This window comes from Triticum aestivum, chromosome 2B (genome assembly GCF_018294505.1).
Source record: "Triticum aestivum cultivar Chinese Spring chromosome 2B, IWGSC CS RefSeq v2.1, whole genome shotgun sequence".
In the NCBI taxonomy this organism is placed as follows: domain Eukaryota; kingdom Viridiplantae; phylum Streptophyta; class Magnoliopsida; order Poales; family Poaceae; genus Triticum; species Triticum aestivum.
Window position 1 is genome coordinate 736,985,319 of NC_057798.1, and position 9,888 is coordinate 736,995,206.

General features: G+C 48.4%; 1 protein-coding gene across 1 annotated transcript; it reads right to left on the reverse strand.

Annotated features, from left to right (window-relative positions):
* Positions 1-1,484: 1,484 nt before the first annotated feature.
* LOC123039518 (subtilisin-like protease 4) lies at positions 1,485-3,728 on the reverse strand. The gene has a single exon (XM_044462654.1). The coding sequence runs from the start codon at positions 3,726-3,728 to the stop codon at positions 1,485-1,487; it is 2,244 nt and encodes a 747-aa protein (XP_044318589.1).
* Between the last annotated feature and the right edge of the window lie 6,160 nt (positions 3,729-9,888).

Consider the following 9,888-nt stretch of genomic DNA (forward strand, 5'->3'; position numbering starts at 1 on the left):
GATCTAGCCCTTTGACTTCCCATGGACGGGCTTTGACCAGTGGACCTCTCCACCCGGTTGTGTCGGGTCGGCCCAGAGGGACACCGGGGAGCAACATCCGGGCCAAACCCACAGCTAAATCCACTCCGTCTAGACCCGACGCGTCCGTTTCCCCCCTCCAAGTGCCGGCGGCGGCGCCGTCCGTGACGGTGGCCACACCCCGGAGACGTGTGCCACCTCTTCGGACATGCCACAACACCACCCCGCATGTATCAGGGCCCGGTACGACGCTTCGGTGGCATTGCTACCCCTCAGGGCCCCCGCCCTGCCTAACCCTGGAGCGGTTGACCACGGGATCTAGCCCTTTGACTTTGCACGGACGGGCTTTGACCAGTGGATCTCTCCACCCGGTTGTGTCGGATCCGGGCCAAACCCACAGCTAAATCCACTCCATGTAGACCAGACGCGTCCGTTCCCCCCCCCCCTCCAGGTGCCGGCGGCGGCACCGTCCGTGACGGGGCCACACCCCGGAGATGCGTGCCGCCTCTTCGGACATGCCATAACACCATCCGGTTGTGGTAGGTCATCCGATATATATAAACACTTGGAGCAAAGTCCCCTTCGTATAGACCCGATGCGGCTGTTCCCCATTCCAGTTGCCGGCTGGCGGCGGCACCGTTCGTGAGGGGGGTCACAACGCTCTGTATAGAACCGAAAAATAATGTATGTATGCTTATTAACACATACTGTATGTAAGTTAGTTAAATAAAAATAATAAAGAAAACAGTGAAGAAAAAGAAAAAAACTATATGTATGCTTATTAACACATACTATATGCTTATTAACACAATATACAGGTATGCTTATTAACACATACTGTATGCTTATTAACACAATCTATAGGTATGCTTATTAACACATACTGTATGCTTAATAATAATAATAATACTATATGGAAAAAAAACTCGGCATAGGTGCGGCCAGGGCAGATGGACAGCGCCGCGCATCGATGACGTGTCGGGTATGCCGACGGCTGCCGTCGGCATAGCTCCTGGTCGGTGCGCTCTGGATCAGTGACGTGTCACCCGTATCTATGCCGACGGCCACCGTCACGGCCGTCGGCATAGATTTGACGTCGTTAGCCGGCCGTGACAGCGGGCCCGCATCTATGCCGACGGCCTATATATGCCGACGGCAGCTGTAGGCGTAGTCTGGGATAAGCCAACGGCCTATATATGCCGATGGCTGCTCTCGGCGTAGACACAGATAGCCCGACGGCCATTGTATGCCGACGGCCAGGAGCTAGTTGTCGGCATGGCTCGGACTAGGCCGACGGCAGCCGTCGGCATATATTTGGCTGTCGGCGTAGAGCCCTGTTCCGGTAGTGAATAGAGCCTAGCTCAGGTAGTTAGGTTTCTTTGCATACTTCAAATCAAACGTGAATGGCTACATTTTTTATTCAAATCAAACGTGAATGGCAATGTAACTGTGGAGATGGTGAAGCTCTAGTGTGCGGCAAAGGTGACTGAGATGGGGATCCTCACTGTGTGCTTGACAGAGACCCACCGGATCGCACCCTGCACCGCCGTGGCGCTGCTGTTCTTCGCCTCCACGTCTATATTGAATTTCTGGACTTGGTTCGCCTCGGTGAACAAAAGCTTGTCCGGAATAACAGTGACGGTCACAGGGCTGTCTGCCGGCATGTCGACCTCGGGATAGTACACCGCCGGCACCTCTCCGACGTTCGTCACCGTGCGCCCCACCGACATTGGAGGACCTGCGCTCCACGTTGGCGGGAACGACACCGAGACCGACGGGTAGTTCAGCTGGTAGTCTGGGATCGCCATGTCGGCCGAGCAATTCACAGCGCGTCGCGCGATCACTGAGACCTCTTCGCTCTTGTACATGCCGCAGAGGTAGCCGATGTAGTCGTCCGGGGAAATGTCAAATATCAAGCCGGGGTCCACGGCCTTCTCCGGATTGACATGGCCGGCTCCGACGGCAAAGAGGTCGGCGGCCTTGTGCTGCTCGTCCAGCATCGGCGTGCCGGAGCGGTCCGTGACGTCGGCCGTCGTCATGATGGCGGACTTGATCGCCGCCGGCGACCAATCGGGGTGCTTGCTCTTGATCAGCGCCGCGACACCAGCAAGGTGCGGCGTGGACATGGACGTGCCGGAGAGAATGTTGAAGGTGGGCCTGAGGTCAATCGACGGCGGGCCGACTTGGAACGGCCACGCCGCGATCACGTTCACGCCGGGCCCCGTGATGTCGGGCTTCAGAATGCCGGGGCTGTGGACGCTGGGGCCGCGGGAGGAGAAGTAGATGATGACCGGCGCCGGCGACGTGCCGAGGACCGTGCCTCTGAAGGAGATAGTTGCCGTCGGGTTGGTCGTGGAATTGATGTAGGTCTTGATCTCCACTCCAGCAGCATAGCTGACTTGCGAGGCCGGCAGGACGTGCGCGACCGGGGACGTGATATAGCCGTGGAGAAACTGGTTGGCCAGAATCATGCCTGCGCCTCCGGCTCTCAGCACCTCGGCTCCCTTCTCCACCGGCAGGAAGTTGCCGCTGTCGCACAACACTATCTTGTTGTTGACGTCAAAGCCGTCCAGCGAGCCGTTGCCACAGAACTGGGCGGATGTCGTGGAGTTCGAACCGGCGTAGAACAACGGGGCAGCCACCGAGTTGTCGGGCTGGTAGAGCGACTCGCCGTCGAAGGAGAGGTTGTCTCCAAGGATAACCATGGCGCTGATCAAACGGTCCATGGTGCTCGCGGCGACGGTGAGCATCCATGGCGCCTCATTCAATATCGTGGAGTTTCTCGGGCCGACGTTGCCAGCTGCCATGCTGACGAAGACCCCCTTCTCGGCTGCGGCGAACGTGCCGATAGCGACGCTATCATTGTAGAAAGGCCTCTGCGGAAAGCCGAGAGACATGGATATAACGTCGCAGCCGTCGGACACGGCGGCGTCGATGCCGGCGAGCACATCTACACCGGCGCAGGCGCCGCTCGCGTCGCAAACCTTGTACATGGCGACGTGCGCGCGGGGCGCGACGCCGGACGCGGTGCCGTTGCCCTGCCCGAGCACCTGAGCACCCGGCACGGCTGATCCTGCGGCGGTGCTGGACGTGTGCGTGCCGTGCCCATGCCCGTCGATCGGCGACACGGGGGCGGCGCCGGGAGCACTGCCGTTGCCGCTGCTGATGAAGGTCCGAGCACCGATCAGCTTATGCCCGTTGCACGCAGAGCCGTTGAAGTCGCACCTCCCCTTCCACTTGGCCGGCGGCGGCATCATGCCGAAGCCGCTGAAGGAGGGGTGGTCGGGGAAGATCCCGGTGTCGAGCACTCCGATGATGACGCCGTCGCCGGAGCCAACGGACAAGTTCCTCGCGCCCAGCGCCGTGTCGAGTCCCAGGAACTGCGGCGTGTGCGTCGTCTGCACGTGGTAGATCACGTCCGGCACAGCGGCGACGAACCCGGGCATGGCGGAGACGGCTTCGAGCTCCCGCCGCGTCAGCCGCGCCGCGAAGCCACTTGCCACGTGGTGGTAGGAGTGGAGCAGCCGGCCTTGCTCGGGTAGGAAGGACTGATGCCACGCCTTCCGGTCGTTCTCCGTCTTGCCGGACAGGCGGTTCTCCTGGGGCTGCACGTGGATAACGTACGTGCGGAGCTCGTCCCCGGCGTTGACAATGGCGAGGAGGAGAAAGGAGAGAATGGAGAAAAGCAAGGAGAGCTTGAAGATTCCCATGGCTAATTACTTGCCATTGTTGTGGGGACATGGTCTTTATATCGCTGGCTCCCTTTATTGTTCTAGCTGGAGGCATTGTTGTGGTCGAGAGTTTGAGACAAAGGAGCTTTGGAGCTGCGACAAAACATATCTGCGAGGACAACAGATAAATGGTGATCAGGCCTGTGGGTGATTCATGATTGGTTGTATTGCTTGGGAATTGACGTTCCGCGGCAGCCGGCAAGCAAAGACAAGCTGGTTAGGAGTATCATGCAGGTTGCTTTCCTGCGCACTCAAACATACCATTTGATAGTAGACCGTACGTGCGTTGTCACGGGCCTTCTAATATTTTTGTTGGTTGCATATATTAAAACATAATGCATTTCAAATTTTACATGTGTAGAAAAGATTTCAAATAACAGTCGACAAATATACTTGATGCAACAAGGAGCCTCCCATCTGAGCCTCTCCTTCCGCCTATCGCCCTAGAGGACCAGCCTTTGGCAAGAAACCAAGCTCAGGTCACCATCTCCACTAAATCATTTGTGACGACGTACTACATTACCTTACCTTTGCATATCATTCTACTGTGTATGTTTACACCCGTGTCCTCTCGATATTGCTATGTAGGTCGGCCTAGTGAGCACTATCCTGGAGGATTTGATAATCACTGTGAATGGGGGGGTGAGATGAAACTGTATGAACAGCACGTTGACAAGCTAGAGCGCCTCATCGCCACAAAAGAACATACCATTCCATAGTACATCTGCAGCATGAACAAGACCTTTGCAAGCCCAGGCCAGTGGATGGTGACTATCTCCACACTTGATATTTCTGTTTGACTAGTTAATTGACCATGCGTTGCAACAGAACATGTATATTTGGCGGCTCATCAACTATCATGTCTAATATATGCCTTTAAATTCATCACACTGACACACACATATATTGTTAAAAAAGGGACTCGTGATGCAAATCAAGGGGTCACATGTTTTAAGTATAAGTCATATCGATGGTCATTACAGAGAGGGGGAGTAACAATATAGAGAGTAACATTACAATGAGAGAGAGAGTGTGTGTAACATTTCACACTGACACACATAGATTGTTTTTGACCGACTACAGCATAGCCTAGAAACTTGAAAATTTAGAGGGCAATTATCGTTGACCAAGACTCGGCTACACCGGAGGGTGTTGAAAGCGTGATTGCGCTGTGACCAACACGACAGGGCGTATTCCTAGAAGCCAAAAATTGTGGCATGCGGCCTAGTCAAAGTAACATATACAGTTCAGAGCTTGTAGTGGTTGTTGGAATAAACAGTGTAGTCTTCATCTGCAGAGGACCCTGCTACTGTCCGTGAGCGCACAAGGGACGCAACCGGCGGAAGGTGGATGTTGGTGGACACATCGGCATAGTCATTGGGCAAGTTGCGCTAGCAGAGAGCGGCCTGGAGCGCCCGCGGCTCATTGACCTTGGCATCGACGGCCTGGTCGGGAAGGCATGCCTACTGCCTAGAAGCTCGGACATCCATCCCGGTGGGATCTGCCATTTCTCCTACTCTGACAGCCTGCACGGCAAGATCTAGAAGGTGAGACATTGGGCAAAGCTCAAAGCCAGATCCGATTTATCGAAACCTTGACTACGACTAGGGTCTACGGCTGTACAAGAGGCAAAGCCCTCGCCCAACTAAACTTGGGCTTTCGCCGGAGCAGAGAGTGGAGGGAGCTGCAACGAGGAATTAGGGAGCGGGTCCTCGAAAACTTTCTTTTAGCTCCTCGAAGACACGGTTGTTTCGGGAGAGAAGTAGAAACCTCCAGAATATTCGTGTTGTGTTTCGGATGCCTTCTACAAAATTCTCTCAGATGCTCAGGGTGTTTTTGCAAAACTGGTGCCTCGGGTCATTCTCATCCTTAGATTCCACATCGAACGGTGCAAATGGCCCTAAGGCAGGCACACCATCACCGCCAACTGGCTTTTTTATAGGAGTAGAGACATCACATTACATATGATGGCGTCAGAAGACCAGTCTTGTGCGACGCCCGTGAGAGGGATGTGGTCTACATCGAGGAGTACTATGATGGGGAGCCGACGATGGCACGGCGAGCAGATGCTCAAGCAAGCGAGCGCCCGCTCAGTAGGGGACCGTAACAGTAATAAGAGTTGTCATGCCATCAGGTTGTATGTCCGTAGGTTTTCTTTCCTTTGCTATAAATACAAACATGCCCTACACTAGTTTGGACCAGTTGTAATGGGTGGTCCTCATTATCTCTACAATCATTTTAAGTTGACTTGAATTTATAATTTCTCCATTGAAACAGATGCCTAACATTCTCTATACATATGTACTAAGTAACCAGATGCTTGCTTTTCAAACAAACATCAATGTGATAGAACATCAGCTTGTATAACTTGATTATTTCTGGAAACTTGTCCATGTGACTTACTATGTATATGAATAACATTTATGTGCTAAGCCTTTTAGAAACGCTCATGTACACAACATGGACCGGACAAGCCAAGTGAATAGGCAGCAGGAAACCAAGCGCTGCACCGTCACGCCTCAAGCGGCGCCACCAGGTGGCACCCCAGCCACTAGTATATATCGAAGAGTTAAAGCTACTAAGCAATCAGCGATTTTGTGCTTCCACAGTGCTCGGGCATGAGCTCTTTTACTTTGACGCGTGTCTAAGTTTGATTTATCTGGTTTTCGATTTTTCTTTACTGCTATATCTGGGATTTACTGCTGAAGGCCCAATACCATCAAAATATCTCGAGCTGCGGCCCGCTATCCACCCCAAATCGCTCGCCGCTTCCTTTTCTCCGTTCTTCCAGGGAGACGAGAGGGACATCACGTGACACATGGTAAGCAATCAAAACTATTCAAAATGAGAGACGAGAGGGACGGACAGTAGAGACCACGGGCGCAAAGTCTCTTTTACCGGCAACGGGAGCTACCGGCAACCCACACCCAATGGGGTTCTACCACATGGTGTGTACCCCGACACAATTGCATGTATTTGATACCTTTCCCTGGCTTTAAGTGTTGGTATTTCTTTCTTATGGGTTTCACCATTGGCAGATAAAGGTAGCATGCATTGTCCTATCCTTCTTTCTTTTCTGCCATGGGTACATGTTATGACACATTCACTCTCTCCTCTCCACCAACAAACCCATCATTTTATTAACCCCATGACAATTTTAATCATTCATATCTTTTAACTTATAGTTTTTTTACGAAATAATTTATATATTTGAATTAATTGTGCCAAGACCTTTAAAACAAGAGCAATCTTGGATATATTACAAACACTTTTAATTTTCAATGTTTCAATTAACATATTTCACTCAATATTTTTAGTGTGGAACTGCTTATTTTAATGTTTGATATTGATATTTGTGATCAATGAAATGTGTTTCCATTTTGCCGGAAATACACAGTGAAACTAGGTTTAGATATATATTTTTGTAATGAGTGAAATCCGTTTTTGAAACGAGTGAAATATAGGAGTATTTCAATTGAGTGAGTGTAATGTGTTTTCTTAGATTACTGAAATGTATATTTATTAAGTGAGTATAATACGTTTTTTATAAATGTGTAAATAAGTGAAATCTATTTTCAGTGTTTGAAATTAATATTTGCGATGAGTGAATGATTCAACTCATGAAAGAATTAATAAGGGAAGAGAAGATTCACATACAAATACACTATCCTGGAAATCTTCTATGATTGTGAGCACCTATCAAAATATTATATGCCAAAATTGTTGACGTTGGACAAGGAAGAGAACATAATGATTTTTGTTTGTTCATATTCACATAGAATTTATATTATCATAGATCCTTCAACCTGTGGTGCTTGCCCCTATCTTTGCTAGCCAAAAATTCCGCACTAAGTAAAGATACTATTTATGCATCCAAAACCCTTAAACCCAAATCTTGTTTGAGAGTCCACCATACCTACTTATGGATTGAGTAAGATCCCACTACTAGGGAAAATCCTAGCAGTAGTGCTGGTTTTGTGCTCACTAGTAGCGCGGGTAGGCACGCTACTAATAAGGCGCTATAGCTATTGCTTAGCAGTAACACGTGCCCGCACGCGCTACTGCTAGGATAAATAGTTATAGCGTTTGTTCACTCCCACGCTACTGCTAATGTAACTAGTGACAGCGTGTTTTCTCTCCATCGCTACTAGTATTTTTTTTAGTGTATTTATGCGCCATCGTACAAATATTGGTACAATACCACTTATGAGGTTTACATCATTATGTCCATAACAGTGTGTCAAATGAAGGTGGATTAGGTTCAAGTGGAGGCAATATGTGGTGCATGTCAAAAGTATACTACTAATCCAAACTTGATCTAGTTTGGACTAGTAGTACTTTCGATGTGCACCACATGTTGCCTCCACTTGAATCTAATCCGCCAGCACAAGCTATTTAATCAACATCATAGTCATTACCACCAACGGTATTTATTTAATCACCACTAACACTAGGTAATAATAATCATCATAGTCATTACCACCAACACTAGCTATTTTATCATCATAGTAATAGTGTAGCACATCATCATCTTCAAACTCATTTCTAGCTAGCTAATCACTCCTGCTGCTCTCTCTTAGGTAAAATAACATAAAACATGTATAGCTCTCCTCCTTGATCAAGTTGGAGCATGAAGATGAACATGTCTTCTAATCGTGGGTAGCGCATCTGTTTGCTGCCCCCTAGTATTTCTCTGCGCTCCCCCATCACATATTTTGTCCAGTCTTGCACTATTAAGCATCCGTCGCTAATCTTAAATGCACTAAAATAATCTGTAGGATATCTTGGTCGTAAGCTAATAATACTCATGGTACCTTTAATCTCGATCCCATAAGGCACAACATTCATCGGGAGTCCCTATTGAAGAACATCGTATGGTAACATACTTAGCAATGAAGTTTAGCTTCAAAAATAATGTATGGAAAAGATGCACTGAGGACAAATAGTAAAAATCTTACCATCCTTCCTAAATAGATGTGACCGTAGTTCATTACAAACACTATTGGTCGCATATTTTCAGTACTAACATTTCTAAATGCAGGAAGAAAATTTGTTGACGGTATCAAGATCCGCAAGCCATGAAACATAATGACTGAGCTCCTCGCAGTTGAGTTCAGCCACGGCACAGTATACGGTCCTGTCTACCAAGCGTTGGACATGTTTGCTTGCACCGAAATAAGCTGACAATACAAATTAGTTGTCAACTATTTTTGAATAAACAATATCAAAGACATAAATATGGTTGAGAAACTTACATAATGGTATAACTGGAGGCGTCTGCACATCGACACAGATGTCGGTATTACCTTCAATATCATCTTCCGGACGAATATCAAAGGTAATAACCATATCAGGCTCAAATGCATAAGTCTTGCATAGTGCTCGCCATGTTTTGCATCCAAAATAGGTGTAGTCGTTTTTACGTTGAAAATATAACCATGCTCGGTCTTCAAGTAAACTTTCTTTATCTCCATAGTATGACTAAAACCTATCTTATCCAATACAAAAACTCTTGCATGGCAGGGGATACGCTAGTAGAATAGTAAAAATAAATAAATTATAAGTTCAAGCAAATGAAGCATATGTCATGCTTAATTACAAAAAAAACTTGTCGTTGTGACTTACTGTATCCACTTCGAAGTTCTCATCCAGCTTGATGCTGAAGCGCCTATCATCATCTAAGAAAATTCCGTCGCACAGGTCGCGCTCGTCTTCGCAGTATTTGCAAGTACCGAAATCCTTTTCGTCGTCAGACATTTCCTATGTTCATAGTTGAAACATTAATTGATAATCGATCGAAGACAACTACCAGGATACTCAACACACAAATCCGGGGTACTCGATATTTCCTACATATTCTGGCACAAGTCATGCCAAAACTCACGGAAAAATCCGGTATGACCTTTGATAAAATAGGACATATCGAGCACCTGAAATTTGTTGGAATGGAAATGAATCAACACTCCGGCAAAACATAGGCCACTCGGAGGTGTAACCTGCAAACATGACCGGCTACTTGGGCAAGCACATATCCTATTTGAGCAACACAAGATATACATTTCAAAATATCTTATAGGACTCAAATTAGCATGCATTCAATAAGCAAAAGTAAATCATCTCATGCGTCCGTACATCATCG

What these genes read in the sequence shown, in the direction of transcription:
- LOC123039518 (XM_044462654.1), bottom strand. Translation starts at nt 3,728, where the DNA reads ATGGGAATCTTCAAGCTCTCCTTGCTTTTCTCCATTCTCTCCTTTCTC.